At 38.9% G+C, this 26,414-nt stretch overlaps 1 protein-coding gene across 50 annotated transcripts in view; it reads left to right on the top strand.

Annotated features, from left to right (window-relative positions):
- TTLL5 (tubulin tyrosine ligase like 5) overlaps positions 1-26,414 on the top strand; it is a 267,856-nt gene that overhangs the window by 35,440 nt on the left and 206,002 nt on the right. For 37 of the 50 annotated variants that reach the window (XR_012002256.1, XR_012002255.1, XR_012002270.1 and 34 more), the window contains 6 exons: positions 288-357; positions 922-1,006; positions 11,339-11,440; positions 13,193-13,284; positions 14,085-14,192; positions 24,991-25,072. Coding sequence is in view for 19 of the 50 variants with exons in the window: in XM_072762072.1 (XP_072618173.1) it covers positions 288-357; positions 922-1,006; positions 11,339-11,440; positions 13,193-13,284; positions 14,085-14,192; positions 24,991-25,072 (539 nt within the window). In the remaining 31 variants the exon portion in view is untranslated. The remainder of the gene's footprint in view (positions 1-287; positions 358-921; positions 1,007-11,338; positions 11,441-13,192; positions 13,285-14,084; positions 14,193-24,990; positions 25,073-26,414) is intronic. The other 13 variants (XR_012002278.1, XR_012002265.1, XR_012002266.1 and 10 more) reach the window with 1 other exon arrangement.

A 26,414-nucleotide genomic window follows, 5' to 3' on the forward strand; every position in this document is an offset into this window, starting at 1 on the left:
TCTTTTTTTTTTTAAGATTTTATTTATTAGAGAGAGAAAGCATGAGCAGTGAGGAGGGGCAGAGTGAGCAGGGTGCTCAATGCAGGATTCCATATGGGGCATGACCCAGGACCCTGGGATCATGAGCCGAAGGCAGACACTTAACCGACTGAGCCACCCAGGTGTCCCGGAGGAAAACTTTTCTTAAGAGTGGTAGTTTTCCACCCTATTGTTTCTGAAAGGGCAAGAACTCTGCTCCCTTTTTGTGAGTTAGGATTTCTGTCCTTTTATTCTTTCTCTTTCAATAGCCAAACCAGATTTCCCTGGAGGAGAACATCCTGGTCTCCCGTTACATTAACAACCCTCTGCTCATAGACGGTGAGTTGAGATTGGGTCCTTGATGGGACTGGGCTCCATCTTGCTAATTTTAAAGAATATTTTCACAGTCTTCTCTATTAAGTCTTTATGAAGCTACTGTGACCTTCTGCTCATAGACGGTGAGTTGAGATTGGGCCCTTGATGGGACTGGGCTCCATCTTGCTAATTTTAAAGAATATTTTCACGTCTTCTCTATTAAGTCTTTATGAAGCTACTGTGAAATTCTTGACAGCTGTGGCTCTAGAGATGAATGGTTGCCTTTCCTACCTTATGGGATTATTTTGAAGATAAAATGAGAGAAGAGAAAAGAAAGTGCTTTATACTACATATATGTGAGAGCTGTGCAGTATGTATATATATGTGTCTGTGTGTAAGCTCTCTATCTCAATGTATGTGTATATTGTATATATGTATGAAATGCATAATTATTTATCCTTAAAAGGCGAGGCATATAGACAGTATGTGTTCTGTGGGGAGAGGAAGACTGTTCTTTCTTTTATTATTTGTTACATTGCCTTTGTTCATTCTGTAACAGAAAACAAATGAACCCCTATTTTTTTCTAGATTTCAAGTTCGATGTGCGCCTGTACGTGCTTGTGACTTCGTATGATCCTCTTGTTATCTATCTCTATGAAGAAGGATTGGCTAGGTAAGAGACTTTTGAGGGGAAGCGGTGTTATCAGAGTGGATCCATTCAAGAATGTGTTAAGATCATGCTGTTTCTGTTACGTTCAGCTCAGAAAATTAGATTGTACCTAGATGTGCTTCAGATTACAGAATATCAGTCATGTTACTTTACAGTCTCACTTGCATCTCTGTACATAGAAACAAACATCTATATGTAAACACACACCTTTCCCACTAGGGATCCAGGATCACATTGTATTTTCCTGCAATGGCAATTGTTATGGTAACCCTAGGGTATTAAAATAATTTGTCATTGTTCTTCACAACTGATCTAGGAAAAAAAAAAGATCCCATATTGGTTTACTTGTTATATCATCAGACATTAATTTCAATGCTCAGAACAACCCTATAGTTGATGCAGTTTTGTAATTTCAAGGGGCACTGTTTGGAGCTCTCCCAGCTGGATGGTAGTAGAGTAAAAATTTGAATTCATGGATCTTACTCCAGAGCTCATAGCCTGAGCTATTTTGTGTCTTTTTGTATTTTGGGGACATTAGCTGCTTTTTTTTTTTTTTTCTTTTTACCTTCAAGTAATATACTTTTCAGTGGTTATATATACATTATTCTGTTTCTCTTGAGGTGCTTTTTTAGGTTTTAAAGTAATGTCACAAAACTAAGCTCAAGTTATAATAACTTGAAGTTTTTTCCCATACATTCACAGAATATTAAGGTGACATTGTTTTCATAGGCCCTTTAAATTGTTAAAATAAATATGTAACTTTGTTGTGCTCGTGTTCTTTTCCCCCACAAAGCTAAAATAAATATCTATTTACTAATTAGCTTGCCCTGAAGTTCCTTTTCTGCATAGTGGCCTTATAGGGATAGCAGTTTAGGAGGTACTCTGTATCTGCAATCAGCCAGGTCAAGCTATAAAAAGCATGGTCTATATATGTGTATTATAGAAAATGCACATGGAAGATGGGAAATATCATGGTTAAAAGAAGGCTACCTATTTAAGTTTAGATGCTTTGACATGAATTATTGTACTCTGGAAGCTGTTATTGTATAATGTTATTTTAATTCTGTTGGATACTTATTGATGCCTCCTAGGACTAGAATCAGAGCAAGCAGTGTTATTAACCAGCCTATAGCCGGTTGAGCTGAGTCTCCCTTTCGCCTCTAGGTGGCAGCGACAGCATTCAGAAACATGGTCATGTAAGACTTCTGAGTTTGAGCTTGAGGAACACTGGAGGCTACTGAAACTCCATGGTTCTGGACTCTTGTTTCTTGGAAAGGAGGGGGAAACAAAAATCGTTCTCAGTTCTTCTGTAAAGGGCTGATCCTGGCATCTGAGCACACCTCACCTACTAGGTCTATTCAGCTTTTCATAGGCGGGCAATTTTCTGTCCTGTTTGTAGACACATGTGCTCTCAGACTTTGAAGTATAGGTTTGAAAGCTGAGTCCCCATACTACATAGATCAAAAGGAAGGTAAAAGATACCCTGTCCTTCTACTTGGTCCATAAGGTGCAGAGGGTTTTTATATTTATATTAAATAGTCACATGCCAAGTTGGGATACCTGAGCTTTTCCTTTTGTGTAGCATGAGCTTCTCTACTCCCTTCTTTCCTCCCCTCCATCCTCACTCCAGCTTGCCTCCTCTGCCTTTCTCAGGAACTTATTATGTTCTGCCCCAAATTGAAGTTCCTGAATGGGGAAAAGACCTCAAGGTTACACCCATTGTTTCTCAAAGATCTCATACCTGCGTGTTCTGCATATTATTCCAAAGATATTGCACTCACAGTATATATAGCCCTCTCTGTTGGTAAAATTTGGCATAGTTTTAAGACCTCAGTGGTTCAGATATGAAACGAGAGCAGTATAACATGCATTATAGAATTTATTACAGATATGTGAGTGCTTTGGCTACCGGGTGTGTGTGTTAGAAGCCAGAATATACTGCATTAATAAAATTAGTAACTATCTTCTCTTATCTCTAGCAAGAACTGAGTGTGTCTATGTGTGGGAGGTTGTGTACTGTTTTTATAATGGATGCTTTTTTTTTTTTTTTTTTTTTTGCCAGAATAATTTGGAAGACAGTTTTTTAAAAAACTCAGACTAAATTGAACCAAATAATAGGAGTTTTCAGGGCTTTGGCTCAGTTACCCTAAAAGTAAGGTGAATATAAAAGCTTTACACAAGGATGGTACAGTATGACAGACTATTAGTGAGTCCTACGAGGCTGCATTGCTGTACACAATAACTTCCATGTGCCCAAGTTCCTGCGTCTTAACTCACTGTGGATCTTGGCATTCATCTGCTTCTTTTTAATCCTCAGAATCTGCTCAACTGTGTCATTACATTCAACAATAGTCTTTAGCATCTCCAGATCTGCAGCCTCTGGTAATTTTGTATCACGTGTGTTTTCTGTCGACATTACTGAAGATAATCAGTTTGGGATGAGATCACTAGGCCATTTTACTTTGAGGTTCAACAAGGAAAACCATAATTTTTCCTAAAGAGAAAGCCCTGGCAGCAAATATAATTGGCTTCCTCTTTTGAAAAGAAGGGCCCTCTCCTGGGTCACTTCTGTTTTGAGCCTCAAATTAATGCTTAGGTGACGTAAAGATTAAGTTCATTTCACAAGACTGTTTTGGGAAATAAATATTTTGTGTCAATTCTTGACCTTTTTAAACTTAATAAGAAAAAGATCAGAAGTAGTTTCTATTTAGATTAATAATTTCCAGTTGTCCTTGTTGTTTTATTAACACAGGAAGACTCCTTATTTTCTTATACATGGCAAAATATGGAGATGTTTAGAAAAAATTGTGTTCCTCAAATTTGTGCCCAGCACTTCACCCCAAAGGTCCACCCTACTTTTGAGTTTGACAAACGTGTTCCTGCTTTGCACCAGCAGAGGACACTCAGTTTCCAGAGAGAGGTACCATTCTCTACCAAAATGGTGTAGATTTCTTTTTCTTGTCAGAGGTGGAATCCAAAAAGACTCTGCCCTGGATTTTACAATTTTAGGTGTATCCAATATGTGGTCTAAAACGGTTTGCCGAGGCCCTTTTTGAGACAGAGCTAATAGCCAAATTTTCACTGCAACAGGAAAAATAAAAAGTTAAAAGAAATTAAAACAAAATTGACTTGAAAACCAAATGTGTCGTCAATTGCCCAAAGATAGGTAGCACTAGCAACTTGGGGAGAGTGAAGATGTCCGTCCACGGAATCAGAGACTCCGATCCATGCTGGAAGGCGGGAGGAGAGGACACTGAGAAGATCCCACTCAGGACCTGCTGTGTTTTCTGTCTTAGCCTTATTATTCAGTGGAAATTCAGACAAGACCCCAAAGCCTTTGCAATGCCTCTCCCTTCCTCCCCACCCCCAGTTCCTTCTTCAGTAGCCTTCCTTGCTAATTAACACTGGCTCCGCAGGGATATTTACCTTTTCTCTGCTGGATTCCTGCGGTTTTGAAAGAATTCAGGTACTTGTTGGTTGCCAAGGAATTCAGATTACCTCACAGGCTGCACACTGTCCAGAATCTCTGCCCCAGCAGCAAGGGGGGTGGGGGGCTGTAGAGACAGAAACAAGGGGAAGAAAACCCTCTCCACTGCTCTTTGTCACTCTCCCTGGCAGGCCTTGCTGTTGGTGAAGTTTGAGTCATTTCTGGCTGGGAGACAGGGGATCAGGCTGGTAATCCCCTCCCAGCCGGCTCTGCGGGCCGCTGCCTAGTCACTGCAGCGCGTTGGCAGTCTCCCGGCGGCGGCTGGTTGACAGCAGATCAGAGAACTCTTGGGCCTCTTGTTCTCTTCCATAAGATTTTTCTGGGTCAGGCCAGGATGAAACCCAGTGGCTTCTGGCAAGGCCACCTGAGGTGCTGTCTCTTCATCCTTCAGGCCTCTCTGGCTTTGAATGGCTACACCTGCTGAAAGATAACTTAGGTACAGCAGCCAGGGTCTCCTCTGGGCTGGCCTCCTCTTTCCCTTTGTTTCGACTGAAGTGATTGGTTAGATGATGGGACTATCAGAGGGGAGGGGCTGACTGCCCTGTGTCCAGATTATCTGTGACTCTGGCTATGGTGCCGGATCTATGAAGAACAGCATCGTTTTTCAGTGGAAGAAGAGAGTTTAAAGGGTTCCACTAAGTCTGTGCTTTCCTTCTTATTTTGGTTCCACACTGGTGAAGTTCCTGGGACAAGCAACTCAGGTGCAATTTCAGTTCATGCTTGTCCAAGTACCTTCTATGTGCCTAACGGGGACCCCTTTCCACAGATACTCCAGAGTTTTAGACAAATCGTTACCGATGGCTCCATTCTCATTGAGAAACATTAGAAAGCAAAAAGGAAATGTGCATTTTGCTTAATCATTGTCAGAATCAATATTACATGTTTCAATGTGATTTTTAAAAAAAACCCCTATTCATTGGTGGGCTGCAAAACAGTACACAGTTTCAGATTTGGCGAGGAAATAGAGGCTCCCCTCCTCTTTTTTTTTTTTTTTTTTTTGTTTAAAGGTCAAGGCTATGAAATTCTGTCATTAGAGCTTTTTCTAAATCTTGATTTCATTAAGAGGGAGGTTCAAGACTCAATTCATCATGTAGATTTCAGTATGTGCTAGGATAAGTATTTGCAAACGGAGTGGCTGGTAGAGAATTACCCCTTTTTAGGTTGTGGCTAATAAAGAACTTGCATTGAAGCTTTCAGACCTAAACAGGCTGAAATTTGATATGTGAAGGTCTATATCAGAGGTCACAAATCTAAAAGCTCACAAGGACATTAACAGAGAGCAAGCGAGTATGAGTAGGGGGAGGGCCAGAGGGAGAGAGCATCTCAAGCAGAGCCCGACTCAAGGTTTGATCTCATGGCCCTGAGATCATGACCTGTGCCAAAATCAAGAGTTGGACGATTAACTGTCTGAGCCACCCAGTGCCCCAAAAATCTAGATTTTTTTTTTTGAGAAACTTTCTTCTGCTTTTTAGACTTTGAATTTTGAAACCATTTCAGACTTCTAGAAAAGCTGTAAAAATAGCACCTTACCTTTTACACTGCATGTAGTTACCTTTTACATTGCATGTAGAGATCTCATTCAGATTTTGCCATTTGTCCCAATAATGTTCTCCATAACAAAAGGATCTGATCCAGGATCATGTGTTTTATTTAGTTTTCATGTTTTTTTAGTCCCTTTTGGTCTGGAGCAGTTCTCAGTCTACCCATGACTTTTAGGACCTTAGCATTTGTGAAGATTATAGGCCAGTCATTTTTTTAGAATGTCTCTCAGTTGGAGTTATCTGATATTTTTTTTATGAGTAGACTCAGGTTATGTATTTTTGGCCAGAATACCACAGAAGTGATGCTGTGTCGCACTATCTCTGATGGCACATAATAACCATTTATTGGTGTTGGACCGCCAGATTAAAGTGATAGGTATCCGATTTCTCTGCTGTAAAATTGCTTTGTTTTTCCCTTCTATCATTAATAAGTATCTTCAGAGGAGATTTTGAGACCCTATAAAAATCTCATTCCTCATCTAGTTTTTGCTCAGTGATTTTATTATCCCTTGATGTTTCTTGCCTGAATTATTACTATGGCAGTTGCCAAATGATGATTTTCTAATTCCATTATTCCTTTTCCTTTTATTATTTGGCATTTTATTTTACTCCACGGAAGAGCTATCTCTTCTTCCCATTTATTTATTCATTTATTTATTTATACCAGTGGGGACTCAAGCGTTCTTATTTTATTTAATGGGTTATAATCCTTTATTATCAGGATTTATTTTGATGTCATACTGTCTCAGATTTGGCCAATGGGAGCCCCTGTAAGCTGGCTTTTGTGTCCTCTCTTTCCTTCAAGCACAAGATGTTTTGGTCTCTACTCGTTCTTTCTCTGCCCCAGCTCTGGAATCAACCATTTTCTCCAAGGGACATTGATTACTTTTAATGGAGAGCAGTATTTAGAAATCAAGATCTAAGTGCCAGATAATTGCTCTGGGATATCTCTGCTTTCAGGTCCTTGAAATGGACAGACCTAGGAAGTCTGTGTTTGTATATATGTACATGTACACATACACACATTGACATCTCTATTTGTTTTTATATCTGTCTCCATATATTGAAAAGCAGGAAATTATACCAAAACCTCCAACTCACCTTCACAACTACAGGGTTTGTTCTAGGTTTTCCCTTTCCTTGTTTTTTATCTCTTCTCCAACAGTGAGAAATTTGACTCCCATTATCTTCAACATATTTATTTACTCAATTCCCTTGTGTGTAGCCAATCTCTGGACCTCCTTGGCCACCATCTGCCTCAGATGCCCTCCTTGTGTGGACTCTGACCCCTGTGGGGCCACCACACTGCATGGATAACATAACCTATATGTACAGACTGTGGGCTGCCTTCCTATCCTGTCCATCATCTTCCTTCACATAAGCCCTGACTGACTCTAGGAGGGAAGATCTAATTTTTAAATGCTGGCCGAGTCATTCAAGCTTCGTTTGATTTTTTTAAGCAGTTCGTGGGTTAATCAGAACTTAATTAGTAGGCTGATGGGACCTCTGTTCTAGATGATATGAAGGAAATATTGGGAACCAATGACCAGAGATGAACATGATCTGTTTAATAGGGACTTTAGTGAGAACCATAGTATCTTCCTGACTTAGGAGGAAAGATGAGCATGTACACTTCCATGGCCTTCTACATTCCCCATTGGGCTAAGCAGAATAAAGAGTGTAGCTTTTGGCCCTTTTGGTAACTTTCCATTGAGCCTGTTTGTTTTTATTTTGTTTTCTCTAGTTGTTCTTACTGCTTCTTAACACTCTTTAGAAGCCCACTCTGTGACACTAATTATCTTGTCTTTTTTGGAGTTCAGAATGTAAATTCTTCAGTGAAAAGGAAGATTAGGACAAAGAAAACTTATTTGTTAGAGATGCAGTCCTATTGAAAAAAAGGGTGTAGAAATGACAGATTTGTGGAGTACCAGGTTACTCAACCGCCAGGCTTTTGCCAATCTTTTCTTGTTGTCGACCAAGTTAGATCAGGTCCTCGGATCAAGGAGAGATGAAAACCCTCCTTCTCTGAAGCAGAACCTTTTCGTCCCTCTCAGTCATTATTCTCTTAGGCAAGAGGATAGCAGGAGGTATGTCACTCTGAGGTAATGTCTGGGTGAGGCAGGCAGCCCCTGGTGGGGGATGGAGGTGGGGGAAGCATGGGTCCTTTTTGCATATCATAGGAATTTAGAGAATAATAGTCTCCCACTTGATTGGAGAACATCTACAGAAGGAAGAATGAGATGCATAGGTAAGGTTTACTCGCCATGGAGTAAAATGGTTAGAAGTTAGGTGATAGCTACTGGAAGTTTCTGAAAAATCAGAGCTCCTTCTCACGCACAGACATAATGGTCATCAAACCCTTCTCCTTTAGCCATACATGCCTGGTCAACATTTTATCTTTGTCCACATCCTTCTTCCTTTCCTCATGTTTGTTTATTTTAATTTTGTTTTTTTTGGGGGGTTGTTTTTCACTTTTCTTTGGCTTTCGTATATTTCTAGAATAGGGAATTAGGAAGTGGAGATGGTGAGTAAGAAGAAATAGAGAAGAGGAAAATTTTTAAATGCTGCCCTTTAATGTGGTGGAAATTCATGTTGACTTCATAGTCTGAGTAAGCATATGTAAATAATTTGTAAATCATATGAAAATAAACTTGTGGCCTTCCAGGTTTTTTTTCACACGCTCGGATGTGCCTCTTGGGAAAACCACTTTAGTGAGGGGTGATATGGTTATAGTGGTATGTAAACAGGGGTTGATATTTACCATAACCATTCGACTCGAGTGTCCTTTTGTTGATGTTGAGCATCACTGGAAAGTTTTCTCTTTCCCTGGTTACTTCCTTCAGAGGCACGTATATTTTATACTTTGGTCTTCTTTTGACAATAGTCCAAGGTATCAGATTGCTGCTCTGTTTTTAGTGGGCTCCACATTTAATCCCTCTGTCTTTTGCCTTCATTCCAAATTCAGGAATTAGTCTCCTATGCTATGCTCATATTTATGTTGTTCTACAGACCTAAGCTTTGTGTGCTGTTAATAATACCATTATTGTTTCTTAAAATGAACTTTATAGATCAGTTCCGGTATTTCTACAGATGAGTGTTAAATCTATACAACATTATGCCATCAATTTTTTCTTTTTGCTTAATGTTTTCCTTAGAATGCTACGGTGCCAGGCACTGTGTAGACACCTACTAGGTGTTTCTTGACCAGCTAATGTCCTGTCATTCATAGCATCCTACACATAATTTCCCAGGCATGGGTCACTCTATTTTCATTTTTCACCCTTCCTATTGGTCTAAGGTTCTATAAGAGAAGCAGCATCTTGTGGTTAAGAACGTGTGTTGTGGAGTTGGTGTGATGGGGAGGGGGGATATTTATGAATTTATTAAAGATACATTCTTTGAACTTAACATTACTTATGGAAATGCATTGCATTATTACAACAGCCAGATTTGCAGACGGCAATATTGAGAGTGAGAAAAAATAATTTAGGGAGAAATAATTGTTTCAACATTAACCATATATATATGGGGCAACAACGTGGTGATTAAGAGCATGGTTTTTAGAGTTCAACAGCCTTGGTTTTGATTCCGGCTGTGCTAATTTTTTTTTTAAGTTATTATTTAAATTCCAGTTACTTAAGATACAGTTATTTATAGTGCAGTGATTCAACACCTCCATACATTGCAACAAGTGCACTCCTTAATATCTCTCTTTTTTTCCCTCTTCACTGTGTAGAAGCTTTTTATTTTGTTGTAGTCCCAGCAGTTTATTTTTGCTTTGTTTCCCTTGCCTCAGGAGACATACGTAGAAAGAAGTTTCTATGGCTGGTGTCAAAGTTGTTACTGCTTGTGTTCTCTTCTAGAATGATTTTTATAGTTTCAAGTCTCACGTTTAGGTCTTTAATCCATTTGGAATTTATTTTTGTGTATGATGGAAGAAAGTGGTCCAGTTTCATGCTTTTGCATGTTGCTGTCTAGTTTTCCCAACACCATTTGTTGAAGAGACTGTCTTTTTGTCATTGGATATTCTTTCCTGCTTTGTCAAAAATTAATTGACCATATAGTTGTGGGTCCATTTCTGAGTTTTCTATTCTGTCATTTACATGTCTGTTTTCTTTCCTTTTTTTTTTTTTACATGTCTGTTTTCTATGCCAGTGCCATACTGTTTGGATTACTATGGCTTTGTAATATAACTTGAAATCTGGAATTGTGATGCTTCCAGCTTTCCTTTTCTTTTTCGAGATTGCTTTGGCTATTCTGGGTCTTTAGTGGTTCCATACAAATTTTAGGATTATTTGTTCTAGCTCTGTGAAAATGCTGTTGATACTTTGCTGGGGAATGCATTGAATGTGTAGATTGTTTTGGGTAGTATAGACATTTTAACTATTTTTCTTCCAGTCCATGAGCCTGGAATATCTTTCCCTTTCTTTGTGTCCTCTTCAATTTCTTGCATAAGTATTCTATTGTTTTCAGAGTACAGATCTTTCAGCTCTTTGGTTAGGCTTATTCCTAGGTATCTTATTGTTTTTGGTGTAATTGTAAATGGGATTGATTCCTTAATTTCTCTTTCTGCTGCTTCATTGTTGGTGTATAGAAATGCAACAAGATTTCTATATGTTGATTTTGTATCCTGCAGCTTTATTGAATTTGTTTATCAGTTCAAAAAACAAAAAAGAATTGTTTTGTGTGGAGTCTTTCAGACTTTCTATATATATATATAGTATTTCATTTGCAAATAGTGAACATTTTACTTCTTCCTTGCTGATTTGGATGCCTTTTATTTCTTTGTGTTGTCCGATTGCTATAGCTAGAACTTCCAGTACTGTGTTGAATAAAAGTGATAAGATTGGACATCTTTGTTTTGTTCCTGATCTTAGGAGAAAAACAACTTTTCCCCATTGAAGATGTTGAAAAAACTAGTGTTTTTTTTTTTCATGTATGGCCTTTATTATGTTGAGGTATATTCCCCCAAAGCCTACTTTGTTGAGGGTTTTTATCAAGAATGGGTATTGTACTCTGCTAGACAGTATTATTTTGGAAAAGTTATTTAATCTTTCTAGGTTACATTTTAGTTTTTATATCTATTCTAAAAATGAGACATAATGTTTATTACCTACTTCAGAGGCTTACTTTAAGGAATGGATTAAATATTATATATGAAACACCACGAGAGTGGGTACTTATTAAGCACTCATTACTTGTTAATGATGTCACCTTCTTTTTATTAATAGCGCATTGATCCTGAGTTCTAGCCTGTACTTCCTTGAACACCTGTTCCTGACGTGTTATAACTTAACATCCTATCAGGTTTGCAACTGTGCGATATGATCAAGGGGCCAAGAACATTCGGAACCAGTTCATGCACCTGACAAACTACAGTGTGAATAAGAAGAGTGGAGACTATGTCAGGTACTAGCTACATCTGAGTCAGGAGCCAGAGAAGTCAGTTCCATGTGCAGCTGTTGTGGTTGTGGAAAGTCAGCTCGTTGTCCTACATTTATCTCTATGTTACCTGTGGGAAGTCATCAGTCACTTAGCACATTTAATTACCTGCTTTTCCATTGCTTGCCGAGTTACAGTATCACCTTTCTTTACCAAAATATGCCTTCCCAAATTACGTCTCCACTGTCTTTCCTCACTTAACTTACGGGTGGGAATTTAATAGGCACATGGAACTTTTTAGAAGTCAAGAAATGAGATCATTTCAGTACTTGGCAAAATGTATCAAAAGCTTTAAAAATATTGGTACCCTTTGACCCAGCATTTCCATTTCTAGGAACTTAACCTTAAGAAGTAATAAGTGACATGCATACAAGATTAGAGAAAAGCATCTTCATGACTGTACATCGTCAGGTGGAAAAAACAGGTTGTCAGACACTACTTTCAGTTTAATTTCTTTTTTTGAATATAGAAGATAACTAAAGCTGTTTATGTTTGCTGAGGGGGAGAAAATGGAAACTAGAAGGGTATATACTAAAATGTTAGCATTGCTTAAATATGTGGATGGGATTATGGGCGGGTGACTTCTGTTTTTGTCTCTGTGCTTTTATGTATTGCCTAAATTTTTCTGAAGTAAATACTTGTATGATTGAGAGAAAAAAGTTAGGAATAAATTAAATGAAGAAAGAAATGAGGCCATCTCAGAAAAGGATTCAGTGGAAGGGAGTACCAGCCCAGCTGTGTGGAAATATTCCTTCTGCTCTGTTTTCTTTCATCCTGATAATTTTGCCAGAAAGTGGAAAAATAAAAAAGAAACCCAAACAGTTACTTTCTACTCAGACTAAAAATAGGTGTCTAGAAGGTCCAAGGAAAGAAAGAAAAGAATCTGGAAGTGATGGCATAGTTGCCAAAGCTATATAGATTTCATGGAGTGTCCTGTGGCCAGTGTTTGGAATGGTTGAAGATACCATATCCTTCACTCTGGAAGATGAGTGGACATGCAACTGGTGGATGGTGGGGTGAGAATGAGGGGGCAGCTGCAAAACATGGGTTTCAGATTGCAGGACCCTTCCAATGGTCATGGCATTGTACCCTGTTTGCCAGTCTGCTCTAGCATTGGGGTACTTCATTGCTTTGACTGTTGCTCTAATGCATTCTCCCTTCAGTGATACTTCAGAAAGTATCCAAAAAAAAAAAAAAAAAAAAAAAAATCAGTGTCTGCTACTACAAAGGAGAAGGTTGCTTCAGATGCTAAAGCAGTTCCATGCTGGGTTAGCTCATTAAAATGCTATGCTGTGTTAGCTCACTAGCCCACCCAGACTCAATTCTGGTCTGAAAATGGCATTAGAAGTTGTTTTGTGGGCTCCTGTGCAATGTACCCCAAAGACTAAGTTAGTATCCCTGAACATTTCACTGTATTGATATTATTACCACTCTTAAATTGTTTACATTCTTTCACATATTTCTTCCACTCTTTCATGATACATAATTGTTTGCTTAAATGCCTTCTCCCCTACCTGCCTCCATAGGGAAGCTAGGTATGCATCTTCATTTCAATGGTAGAAAGGGATATATGACAGAAGGACCAAGAAAAGTTGCTGAGTGGAGGTCAGCAAAGTGGATGTTTTCCTAAAGATTAAAAGGACAAGTGTTTGTAAAGAATCTGATTTCTACAGCCAGGCCTATTTGCATGTGTGACCATGATCCGTTCCTTTGTTTTAGCTGTGATGATCCAGAAGTGGAGGATTATGGGAACAAATGGAGCATGAGTGCCATGCTTAGGTATCTGAAACAAGAAGGCAGAGATACGACTGGTGAGTACCAGGACTTTTTTGGTTTTGACCTCTCTTCTCTGTGTAACCTGTCCTGGCCTTTCAGCATGAGTCACTGCCTCTAGTTCTGATGGTATCGCTGAGACATCTGATGGGGTCATTGGTGGTGGTGTCAAGTTTTTCTACCCTGTCCAAGATGGAGAACATGCTTTCCATGAGCCTTAAAATCGCTTTACTTGTTTTTAGTTTGGAAGGCACAACTTTTTCCTTTAGCCTTTAGTGGATTAATCCTTCTTGAGTGCTGAACTACAAACTGAAATACTTTCTCCATATTGGCCCTGAGTGCAAATTTTTCCAAGTTAATCTCTCATTCATGTTTCTGAATCGGAGAATGAGCAGTGTCAAGTATGAGTAAAGGGCTTGGCATCAAAATGGACACTGTTGTTGAGCCTTGAGCAAAATGGGAAGTGCGCCAAAGGCTCAGCTCAGTCCACAAAGGGAAGGTGATAGGAGAAGGCTGAGAAGGGGGGAGTCAGGCTTCTTTTCCATTCCATGTCTATCTTTTGTCATAGCAGGCCACCTGAGTACAGCCCCCAGTACCTACATTCTGGACTGTGTCAACTTAGGCATAGATACGCCTTCTCCTTGAGTGTACCTATTTGCATGACCGCCACCTAGAGACTTTTTGGAATGAGCACATGTGCTTTTAGAATCTCACCGTGTTTTGGAATCCAGTCTTTCTATTCCATGCATTATAGTGTTTCTTCCTTCTTCTTTGCTGCTGCTGCTTCTTCCTCCTCTTCTTCTTCTTCTTCTTCTTCTTTTTTTTTTTTTTTTTGTAGCATTGATGGCCCATGTGGAAGACTTGATTATTAAGACTATAATCTCTGCTGAACTAGCAATTGCTACAGCCTGTAAAACCTTTGTTCCTCACCGCAGCAGTTGTTTTGGTAAGGAGACTCCAGAAGCTTAATATGTTGTATGAAAGGGGCTTGGGAAGTTGGGATGGGCTTCTGGGGTAGAGAGGCTTAGTGATTCTACAGGAGTAAGAGGTGTGTGGTGGGCTTTTCTTTCTAGGCCCACAAAGCACATGAAGGTCCTGCTAAGAGGCCAGTGGTGAGCTTACTTGGAGGTCCCCTGAGGACTCACTAGCTTTCTGTGTGGGAAGCAGGGATTGGAACTAAAGTATGGGTCTCTTTGTCAGAGTGCAATCAGAAAAAGCCTGCAATGGACTGTACAGGAATCCAGCTCTAACAAATATATTCCAGAGCTCTTTGGCAGCCAGACTGGGAACCATTCCAAGAAGCTCTGGCTGGTACCAGTATGTGCTTTCTTCCAGTTTCCAATGACTCCTCCTTTTTGTTTTAGTCTTTTTTCTAGTGGGTTTCTTCCCCCCACCCCTTCTTCTCCTCCTCTTCCACCTTCCCTCCCCTTTTCTCCCACCCATAACTCCCCAACTGCACAGAGAAGGAGTGAGAAACAGTTTAGAGCTCTTGGATCAGGAAGCCTGTTGCCTGCTGAGCCACTAGCTGTGACTGGCACTGAGGGCTCCTGCACATGTGTGATTTCTGTGTGGATGTGGGCTCTGTAGTGATTGCCAATGTCAGTATCTGTATTCACTAGGCTTTCAACAGGTGTTAGGCTTTGTTAGTAAAACACAGTAGGGTCGTTGTTGGGGGGATAGTTCAAGTAATACAGTAAGTAAGGACATAGGAGGCATGGCTTGCTCGGGAGGCAGGGTAAGAATAAAATAAAGAACATGGGCTTTAGAGCCTGATGGAGTTAGTTTAAAAGCCTTTCGCACCCCTTACTAGTTTTCTCATTTTCATCAAGTTCCTCCAATCCTGTTTCCTCAACTTTAAAATGGCAGTAATGAAGGGCACCATGACGATCAAATGAGATGATGTGTGCAGAGCACTTGGCCCAATGTCTGATCTGTAATTCGTACTCAATAGAAATTATATCTTTGTTATTTTTATAGCTAGAATTAATAATTCTTGGTCTCTTTCATGGATTATCATAACAGTCTATACTTGAGGGGCACTAAACAAAGTGGGTGTTAAGACTCTGAATAGAAGAGTATAGATAAACCAGGACCTGATGTAATAAAGGAAGAGATTGTGACATCTTTTCTAAATGCAGATATGTTCATGTCTTGTGAAACCCTTACATGGCTCCTTAGGCTTAACTAGTAAATAGAAACTTGGTAGGACTTCAAGACTTCTAAGGACCTGACCCTATTTTCTAGAAATGTCTAGAATTTCCTCTTATAGCTTATAATCCAACTATACCATTGAGCACTCCATGCCTTTGTGCCTCAGTATAAATTCTGCTGTCCTGTCTGCATGGCGCACTCTGTTCATATTCTGAAAATCAGCTTGACATTACCTTTCCTAGGAACTCTTAACAAAGTACCCTGTTGTGTCTCCTTTCTCATGTTGTTCGTACTTGTTCCATTATGCTCTTCTCCCATCATATTGTGATGTTTTCTTTACACATGTACTTCCCCAGTAGTCTCTGAACTTATCTTCTCAATTCTCAGCAACCACTGTGTCTCCCCTTCCCCCTCACCCTCTTTTTGGCAAACCAAACCTTTCACCATCTCCCTGGACCTGCCAGATCCTTCCCTCTCCCTCTCCCTCTGCACTTGCTTTATCCTGCGTCTGACATTTTTCTCATGTTGCTTTACTTAATAGATTACCAACATCTTTTCAAGATGAAGTCAAGTATCAGTTCTTTGGTGCATTTTTTCCTAAGTATTCTAGTCATAGAGAGCCCTCTCAGCCCCCAGTTTTCCACTTATAATCTGCAGTGATACCTGGTTGTCATCTGGTACCCATTTATATGTCTGGCCTCCCCCCATTGGACTAGAATCTTGCAGACAATACTAGTGTCTCCCTAGTTTCTGCTGCTCTTGTGCTCAGTAGCATTGTTTTTGTTCTTAGAGGATGTTTAAGAAATGTTTGGTGAATGAATTTGTTGGTACTTGCTTTAATTGCCTTTTGGTGGCCTGGTAGTAGGCTTCTCGATAGGTCTGGTTTGGTAAGGGCCTAGAGCTCTTAGCATTACTGTAAAGTGTTTGAGGAAGGAGTGCATAGAACATCTCTTCAACTTCAGAAATCTTACTAAGATTAAAAAACGAAAGTTTCTTTTCCACATCTCCTTGGCTCTTATACGAGAGTAAATTTCTTGGCGTAAAAATCTTTGTTGTAGAAATAATCATAAGCTGTACTGAAGGTTTCCTTTTCTATTTGTTTTATTACCTGATTGCCTTTTGGAAGCTTGAGAATTTCTGGAACTTAACGGCAGTAGAGATTCTGACATGAAATAAGCAGTGACTTTCTCTGACTCAGTGAAATATCCCTAAGTCTATTTCATCATCCACGGGTCCCCTTTCCCCCTCCCTGCTTTTCTTCAGTTTTAATAAAGTGAGTGCATCTGGAGTTTTTTAAGTTGTTGACTGTCTTCTTGGCTTTTGTGGTTCTCATTCACTTCCTGTCAGCCCTGGGATTTTGTGTGCTTCGTTAACCTCCCCCCCCCCAGATATGATTTTGTATACGTGTGTCTATTTGTGTGAGTCTCTCTGGCTCCCACTGACTCCTGCTAACTTCCCCTGGGGTTTAGTTACAAGGAATAAACTGGGTTTGTTTTTTCTTTCTTTCTCTCTTTCTTTGTTTCTTATTTGTTTTAGAGTAAACAGGAATCAAGAGCTTCCCAGAAGAATTTGGCTTGCACAGAACATTGGTGCTTATGGTGGAAGTCAGTAGTCTAGTGATGAGGTTCACTATATTCTTTTGGTTGTATTTTCACCCTTACATATTATGGATGTTGGCCAGGAGCATTCCATTACTATCTAGATGTTTCTGTCTTTATGATTTCTTTCCCATTCTACCACCTGAAGTCCCCAATTATGCTTTTTGATACTTCCAGTATTCCCATTCATTTGTTTATCTATGCATTTAACTTATTTTCAGTCCCTGCTATGCGCAAGGTCTCATTATAAATGTTGTTCTTCTCAAGCTGGAATTTTACATGGGATGATACATACATAGACCTGCACTGTATTATTGGCATTTAAATGTAGACTTAGAAATCTTCACAGACCATCTGAAACTTAGCCATGTAATGCCTTCTCATAGATTTATAAATCTGAAAAGGACCCCAGAGAATAATTAGTCCATATAAAACTTGAGGCCTGAGAAACTAAGACCCTTCCTGAGTTTCCAGAGCTTAACAGTGGAAGAGCCCGCATGAAGGACACCTGGCCTGGAGGGCAGGGGCCCACAAGGTGATTGGCAGTCCGGTCATCTTGAGCATTGCACTTTTGATTTATAGGGTTTTTAATGTCTCTCCCAATAAAATAGATTTCCGGCAGTCTAATTTTTACTACCTTCAAGACTGTAAAAATATGGTACCATGTGAAATATATGTGTAAACAGCAGCCCTTTAAGTATGCTTGGGACATTGGCACTGTTACATAACTGGCAATGAGAATGGCTTTTTTGACCAGTTGAGGAAAAATAGCCAAGAGCAACAGGATGTTAGCTATCCCTTACAGATACTGCTACTGACAGCAGTTTTATCTATGTGTGTGAAGATGGCTGAAATAACAGGCTATGATCCTGGTCCTCTCCAGCCTGGGATCTTCTGAGCCAGCTGTCATGCCACAGAGGCTGGCTTTGTGTAGGTCAAAGACCAGTGATGTCTTTGCTCAGGACAATCCATGCTCAGTACACCTTTCTTTGGTGAATGAATGCTAGTTTGGCCTTCCATTGCTCTTGTTCTAGACCATTTCATAGGGTAAGCTGACATCTGCAAAGGGTGGGTGTCCATAAATACTTGTTGAAGGAACGAAAGTGGGCAGCATACATTCCCCAACTGTGTAAACTACTTGACCACCACTGACAAAATCATAATGAAAGTCAACAAGCAGTTCGCTTTGTTCCTTTTTTTAAACAGTTCACTTTTCAAGAGAATCTCCTTTCTGCTTTATCCTATGCTCTTATTCAGGTGGGAAGGGAAATTTACTGTAGAAGGGGCTTGGGAGGAAATACCTACTGTTTGTCAAGTGCTTTTCATTGGTTATTCCCTTTAGCCCTCTTAAGAGTTTTGTTGGTATTTATTACCCATATTTTATAGCTAGAAGAAAGGATTTGGAAAGGTTAAATAATTTGTCCTAGGTCATGAAGTTAACAAATGGCAAAGCCAAGTTTGGGAACCAGATCTCTGTAGCTCTTTCTCCACTCATATAAAGACAAATTCTGATGAGTCTGAACACTTTTGGTATGCTCCATATCCTGGATTCTCCTCCTGCTCTCCTATAACTAGATCTCAGGAAAAATGGTATCATTCTCTTTAGCAGATCAGGCCTGAAAAAGGCACTCTTTTGGCTCTAATCAACAGTACCAAGTCCTAGATACTCCTTTCAAGTCTACCTTTACATGTGGTAGCCAGATACCATATTGATTTATTGGACTAGTTAACAAATTGGCTCTGGGCTTTTTCTTTTTCTTTTTTTTTTTCTTTTTTTCTTTTTTCTGGGCTTTTTCTTTTATTTAGTTCATTTTCCTGTGGGATCCTGATCTGCTTTTTTCTATCTTCTCCTTCTGGACCCCAGATAAAGACTTCCTCCTTAGGTTTTCAACTCAAATCCAAAGCCAAGGTAAAAAGAATTTCCTTTATACAATATCATTTGACTGACAGTGCAGACTGGCTAATGTCAGCACTTTCCATCCAGTGCCTCAGGATTACAGCTGCAGCTGGGGCTTTGTTTCTGGGGAGGGTTAGTGGATTGATTCTACAATTAGTGGTATGATATGTTTAGTAATCTGTTAGACCTTGGATGTGTTATCATTTTCCCTTTCAAATCTTTTTCCCCTCCCTTCCTAGGCCACCTCTTAGCAAGTTTTTTCTTAATGTATCTTAATATGCAAAAAAAATTTTTTTTAAAGATTTATTTGAGAGAGAGAGAGAGAGAAAGAGAAAACACTAGTGGAGGGGAGGGGTAGAGGGAGAGGAAGAAGCAGACTCTTTGTTGAGCAGGGAGCCCAACCTGGGGCTCCATCCCAGGTCCCTGAGATCATGACCTGAGCTGAAGGCAGATGCTTAACCGACTGAGCCACCCAGGTGCCCCAATATGTAATAACCTTAATAAAAATGTCTCTTATTATCTTTATGGTTGCTAGCTTTATTATGAATATTCCAAGTCTTGTCTCAGGGTTATTTTGGGAGAGTAGCCATAAATTACTTTGTCTTTTATAAAAATTATATGGTATTTTTCACTTAATTTTTTTCTTTTTTTTCTTCTCTTTCCTTCTTCTTTCTTTAGTGTTTCTTGATTGCTTCCTATGGGTTTTTTATGGTGCAGGCTGCTTGCAGGGTGATGATGAAAGAGACCTGGGGGCAGCCCTGGTGGCGCAGCGGTTTAGCGCCGCCTGCGGCCTAGGGTGTTGATCCTGGAGACCTGGATCGAGTCCCGTGTAAGGCTTCCTGCATGGAGCCTGCTTCTCCCTCTGCCTGTGTCTCTGCCTCTCTCTCTCTCTGAATAAATAAATAAATCTTAAAAAAAAAAAAAAAAAAGAGACATGGCCCTCCCCTCAAGTGGTGGGGAGGAGCAGATATGAAATGAAAAGTGACAGTACAGGTAGTAGTATAGAGTGACTCAGGTACTCTTGGAATATACAGGAGCTACCAGCTATGCCTAGGGGAAGCTGGGGAGAGCCATTTCTGACAGAGGGAATATGATGTGCACAGCACAGGGTACAGACAAAATATGGCATTTTTTGAAGTGAGAAGCTCAGTGTGACTAGATACACAGAGCCTGATAGGATGGAGTGGCAGGAGATGAGATGATATAAGCAGATTGCGGCATGATTATAGAGGATTGACATGTTTAAATTTAATCCTATAGATAACAGACAGCCACTGGAGCTTTATTTGAGCAAGAGAGCAGTAAGATTATTTTCATTCATTTTTATCATAATTTGACCCAAAGCTTGGTAGGACAGAGTTACAATAAGGAAATACTATACAACATGACTAGAAGTGACTAATTTAAAGTCCTGCAGGAGCCAACCTACATCAAGTATCTGTTGTTGGGCCTGTTCACAGCCTGTCTCTATCTGACTATTTATGTCTTAGAAATTCTGATGACCATGTGGAGAATGGACTGCAGTGGGTGGGGAGAGACTAGTCCTATGGAAAGGAATGAGGAGGGAAGAACTATGCAGCAATAAAATAGACAGCCACGTGATCTAGCAATTCCACTTGTAGGTATTTACCTAAGAAAAGTAATATATGTTCCCACAAATAACTGTATGTGAAGGTTTATAGCAGCTTTACTCATAATCACCAAAAATTGGTAGCAACCCAGACGTCCATGAACTGTTGAATGGATGAACAAGTTATGGCATATCCATAAAGTGGAATACTATACAGCAATACAAGGATTGAACTACATTATTGAAACACAGTATCATAGATAAATCTCAAAAGCACAATGCGAAGTGAAAGAAGCCACTCTCAAAGGCTAATGCTGTATGATTTCATTTACTTGATTTTCTGTAAAAGGCAGTAATCAGATGAATGGTTGCTGGTGGGATGGGGAGTGAGAATTGACTCTAAAGGGTCTTGGCAAGTGTCTGTGATAGAATTATTCTATATCTTAATTGAGATGGTTAAACAAGTATATTCATTTGGCCAAACTCATCTAACTACATTTTAAAAGGGTGAATTTTGTTGTATGTAAATTATACAATAATTTCATTATCTTAATAAACTTGTTTTAAAATAAAAAAATAGTGATAGGTGGATGAACCTCAAAAATGCTAAATGAAAGAAGCCAGACTCCAAAGAGTATATACTATATGCTCCCATTTATATGACATTCTAGAATGGACAAAATGAATCTGTGGTGAAAAAAATAAGAATAGTGATTGTCTGGAGGTGTGATGAGGGGAGGAAGGGTATTTACCAGGAAGAGGCACAAGGGATCTTTCTGGGGGTAATGGAAATGTTTTCTGTGGGTTGATACGAGTGTGTATTACATGGATGTATCCAATTATCAAGCCTCATCCTGTTTTACCCTTAGCTTTTTCCCTTTCATTATATATAAATTATATCTCAAAAGGGAATATAGAAGACTGCATTAAAGAGAAATAGAGTTGTGGTAATGTGCAGTATTTGGGAGGTGATGAAGAGAGTGTTTCTAGCTTTGAAGACTGGCAGATGGGGTTATTGTTTTCCAAGATGAAGAATAATGGGAAGCCAAACAGGTTTGGGGGAAAGATAACAACTTATGTTTTGTTGAGTGTTGAGTACTCATGGGATATCCTAGTGAAGTTGTCTAGAAGGCATGTGGAGTTATGGATTTGGTGTCCAGGAGACAACTTGACTAAAGATAGAGATTTGAATGTCATCATCATAATATTAATTGCAGCCTTGAGAATACATGAGATCACCCAAGAAGAGAAGTAGAATTTGAGAAGGAAAGAGCCCTGAGGATGCCACCCTGAGCAAACCTACCAGTGAATAGCTGGGCAGAAGAGAAGGATTGAAAGGAGGAGGAGAATCAGAAGAGAACAGTGTCCTGGAACCAAGGGAGAAGAAAGTTCCAATAAGTAAGGGGTGGTCAACAGTTTCAGATGTTTGGGCTTGGCAGTAAGGTGGTCTTTGGAGATCATAGAACAGTCACTGACTTTGAGAATGGGACCAGAAGTAAATTCTTCCAGGTTGGGGAATGAATAGACATTCAGAAGGTTAAGGCATTTAAGTGTAGATTGCTTTTTCAGGAGGCTGCTTTCAAGAACTAGGGAGATAAGGGCACTAATGTAAAGTAGAGGTAGAGTCAGGCTTCTCCTTAATAGTCACTAGCATAATTTTCATGTTCATTTTGATTTGGCTGGGGGCTGAAAGAAATACATCTCAAGAAAGAAACTTTTCCTAAGGAAACACCTTGTTGAACAAAGTGGTAGCAATAGTTCTTTGGAAATACTTGCTCTTCTATCACGATGAGGACAACACAGAGGAACAAAGAATGGGAAAACCCTAGCTTGCCTGTACCCTTTAATGACAGGAACACTGATGTATCTCATCCTGGATACTGAATTTTTGAAATTCTAGACACTGCTGCCGAAACATGCAATATTAAAGGTGAATCTTAATATTGTCAGTACAACCCACTTCTTACCTTTTAAAATCTTTAGTGTTCATGGAAAAGACCAGTCATAAATTAAAAGAGGACTTTTGTAGCCTGCTAAGGATGCAAATTATTTTTCTTAAGCCAAGTTGATTATTTTAAGAGATAAACCTGACACAAATGCTATTTTTTCATACCATTTACTGTTGCCTCCCCATTCTCCCTCCAGCTCCAGCCTCTTAGGTGAGCTGGGCTTTGTATCACAAACTAACTCCACTTTTAAATAGTAGTAGATCCAAGCCTTGTGCGTGTACAGGTGTGGTTAGATCCCAAACTGATTTTGAGATGGATTTCATTCACTTGAGTAAAAATTTATTTGGCACTGTAAAGGGTTAAAGGGTGTTTCTCTCTTTGGATTTTCTTTTCTTCCCAGAATGTTAGTTCTCAGCCTTTCAACTAAGATTTCAACTAAGAATTTGCCTCTTAATTTGGGAAACAGTTAAGTAAGTGTGTTCACTGTTTAATGCAAGGTGTTTAAATAATGGGGCTCATTAGTTGTCATTCTGATTTCAGTTTGTCTTCATTTGTAGTTGATTCTGCAAATCTGGTCAATATGTGCATCAGGTATTATTCTTACCCTGTATCTCATACTATTGTTATTTATAATATTATCATTTTATGAGACAGTTGAATCCTCTGCTCTTGCTTGTGTAATGTTAACATGGACTTGTAGATTTTGCAATGAAGTGTTTCTTTTTAAATGCCATATTTAGTGCTATGTCAAAAAAGTTCTTTTTTTTCCCTTCAGATTAAAAGGGGAATATTCTGTGGGATGATTAAAGATTAGGTAAAATACTCAGAAGAATGTACTGGCCATAAAAGTTATGAATTTGTTACCTAAAAGAGATAGGTGAAGGAGCTTTCTTTTTCTTTAAATTTTAAAGGACAGCTAATAAGTGATTTTTGTGTAGTGACATGAAGGTAAATCCCATCTCAGACTCTGTCAGTTTGTGATTATTTTTGCAAATAAATTGAATCCTAGATAAGTACCATGGAAGCAGATTTATTCATGACAACTTTTCTTGAGCGAAGGATTTGAATATGATCCTCTAATCAGTGTTACATAAATAGGAATTTTGGATATAGTGTTACTGAGCAGAGGTATTGACAGATGGTGATTAATAGAGAGGACAAAGGAAATGAAAGGATGCTAAAGAAATGTAAGAGAGAAACGACTTCCCTAAGTTCTACAGTGAATAAATAGTAGAGTCTTGAGAAAGATCCAGGTTTCTGGATTCCCCTTGTAGGATTCTTGGTCCCTTATCAGATTTTCTGTTCAAAAGACAGTCTTTGGCATCTTTTTAGAAACTTGCATTTATTTTTCTGTGTTTTTGAGAGGATTGAGAAAGGGAAGAATCCTTCTTGAAGTAATGATATTTATTTTAAAATGAGCTTCTGGAAGACACCTGGTTGTGTTCTGTAGGTGTGAGCTGTGACCTGTAATCTCTGGTTGAACTGTAAGGAAGCCCATCTTTTCTCGTGGAAAGAAGATATAGAGAGTTTATTTGAGAGATACAGAGTGGGAAGTTTGAGAATGAGTGGGATTTCTGAAAGTCAGGTGTATTCGATCTGTGTAGACCAAAGAGGACAGTGGAGAGGGTCTCATCAATAATAAGAGTAAAGGTTGTCAGCTGAGGTTCCAAAGTTAGTGTCCTATTATTCCTGCATCCTTGGAGAAAAGCTTGCCCATGGTTCTTACTTTGCTCTCTGCAACAGTTGAGGTGTTAGGGAAGAGAATCAGTAAAGAATCCAGAAACCATGAAAATTTGGTCTCTGGCTCCCTCCCTTTTTCTTTTTCTTTTTCTTTTTCTTTTTCTTTTTCTTTTTCTTTTTCTTTTTCTTTTTCTTTTTCTTTTTCTTTTTCTTTCTTTCTCTTTCTCTTTCTCTTTCTCTTTCTCTTTCTCTTTCTCTTTCTTTCTTTTTCTTTTTCTTTTTCATGTATGTATGTATGTATGTAATTTCCCCCCCCTTTTTCAATGATATTAGTGGTGCAGGATGGCTTGTGTCTGCCATGGGCTCCCACCCTTCTCTTCTTTCTATATTGGGCCATTGTATTTTATTATCTGTCTTCAAAGGGAAATTGAAACCATAGGAAAGAAGAAGAATAAATATAATTTATTCTTCGATATATTCTTGACCTAGGCTGCAAAAGCAAGATCTTAAGAAAATGCAATAGAAGGACCCCAGGGAAATTCCTTCAGTAGATTTTTCTGTTTTCAGAATATGGTGTATGCTGATTCCCATTCCTAACCTTTTTCTTTTTTTCCATAAGCATATAACTTTAGAGGTCAGGTCACTTTCTGTGTAAAACTCAGGAATGTCAATAGAATGGATGATAAAAACAGTGGAATTTTAAAACATTGTTGTTATTTCTAGAGGTTGATTAATTTCTCTTGAACTTGAAAGGTTCTCTGCTACTACTTCCACTCATTACTTATACTCACCAAATTTTTAGGCCTCTTTTGGGGGTTGATTGGATTCAGTCTTCCAGATTTTTGTTCAGCTGTGACATAGAAAATGATCTTGTGTATTGTGTTATGTTGTATTTCTAGAACTCTATGGCTTTGATGTGCTCATAGATTCTACTCTGAAGCCATGGTTGTTGGAAGTAAATCTCTCCCCTTCTTTGGCCTGGTAAGTAGTCTGTCCTATCAACTAGAAAAGGACAAACTTTCAATGAGTAGCAGTAAAAAACTTTTTTAAATAGACATTTCACTTGGCATTATTTTTTTTTTACCCTAGTTATTAGATAGAAATGACTAGAATTTCCAAATTTGAGGGATTTGTGACATGTGATTAAAGTCTAGATGACAACCATGAATCCCTATCTTTCTAGTCAATTTGTGATCTACGATAACTGTTTTCTTGAGCTTCTAAGGGACACTTCTTGTGTTCATTTTTATTTCTAGTTCTCTTTCTCTCCTAACTTTGTAGATGTTCTACTAAGGCTAAAGAAATACATAAAGTGTTATATTTCCTTTATTACTAAAGGTTTATACAGACTCAAATCCACATATACTATAAAGGTATACAGGTGGGCCTAGGGTAGTATATATAATATTTGGTCCTTTTACCCTTTCCATGTTCTGGTATCCATCTAAGATTAGAGTTTAAAAACTTCAAACAATCTTAAAAACATTTTTTTTAACCTATCTGTTGTTTAGAGGGAAAGAAACCTATTTTTCAATACCAGAGAAGACTGTGCTTATATCTGCAGCTGTAGTCAGAGTTTCTATTACCCATATACTTCTCTAAACAGCTAGAGAATCCTGGAGATTTATGCTAGAGACCACCCAGCAGCTGCATTTTTAAAGATGAAAAATTTTGGCAAAATGCCAAGTTATCAAATAAAGACCGATTCGCTACTTTGTGGGGTGGGAGTTTGGCTTAACCCCCATAGTAAGGTATAGAGCTGGATATCAGAGATGCTTCAGATGTTGGGCTACTCTTTTAAGTCAGTTCTTTGTAGATTGCCCAGGCAGGTGCATCATACGAAGTTAGAGATCCCCAGAATGATGCGTTGGTTCAGCAGCCAGAGTAATCTGGTTCATGGAGGAACACCTCAAGACCAAAGCCAACATGGCAGCATTGCCACAGGGAGGCTTCCAACTTTCAGTTCATATTTCTGTTTCCATGTGGCTCCTTCTGCATCATCTGGTGATATTTTGGTATAACTTGTATTTTTTTATTTTGCCCTCATTTCCAAGCCTAAAAGCTTAAGAAGATTGATTTAGAACAGAAAATGTAGCCTTAAAAAAAAGTAAAAGGTGACCAGAGTTTCTTCTCTTGCGTGTGAATGTGATTTGACAATTGTAGCAGTAAAAAGTAATTTGAATGATGGACACACTCATAAAAGAGCATATTAAAAGTCTAAACCTCTAAAATCCACAATGATAATGAAACAGTATTCTTGACTTGTGCACAGTTTGAATTGCACAAGACCTTCTGGAATAAAAAGATTGCATGTCATGGGATC

The sequence above is a fragment of the Vulpes vulpes genome, chromosome 6, assembly GCF_048418805.1.
Source record: "Vulpes vulpes isolate BD-2025 chromosome 6, VulVul3, whole genome shotgun sequence".
Lineage (NCBI taxonomy): Eukaryota > Metazoa > Chordata > Mammalia > Carnivora > Canidae > Vulpes > Vulpes vulpes.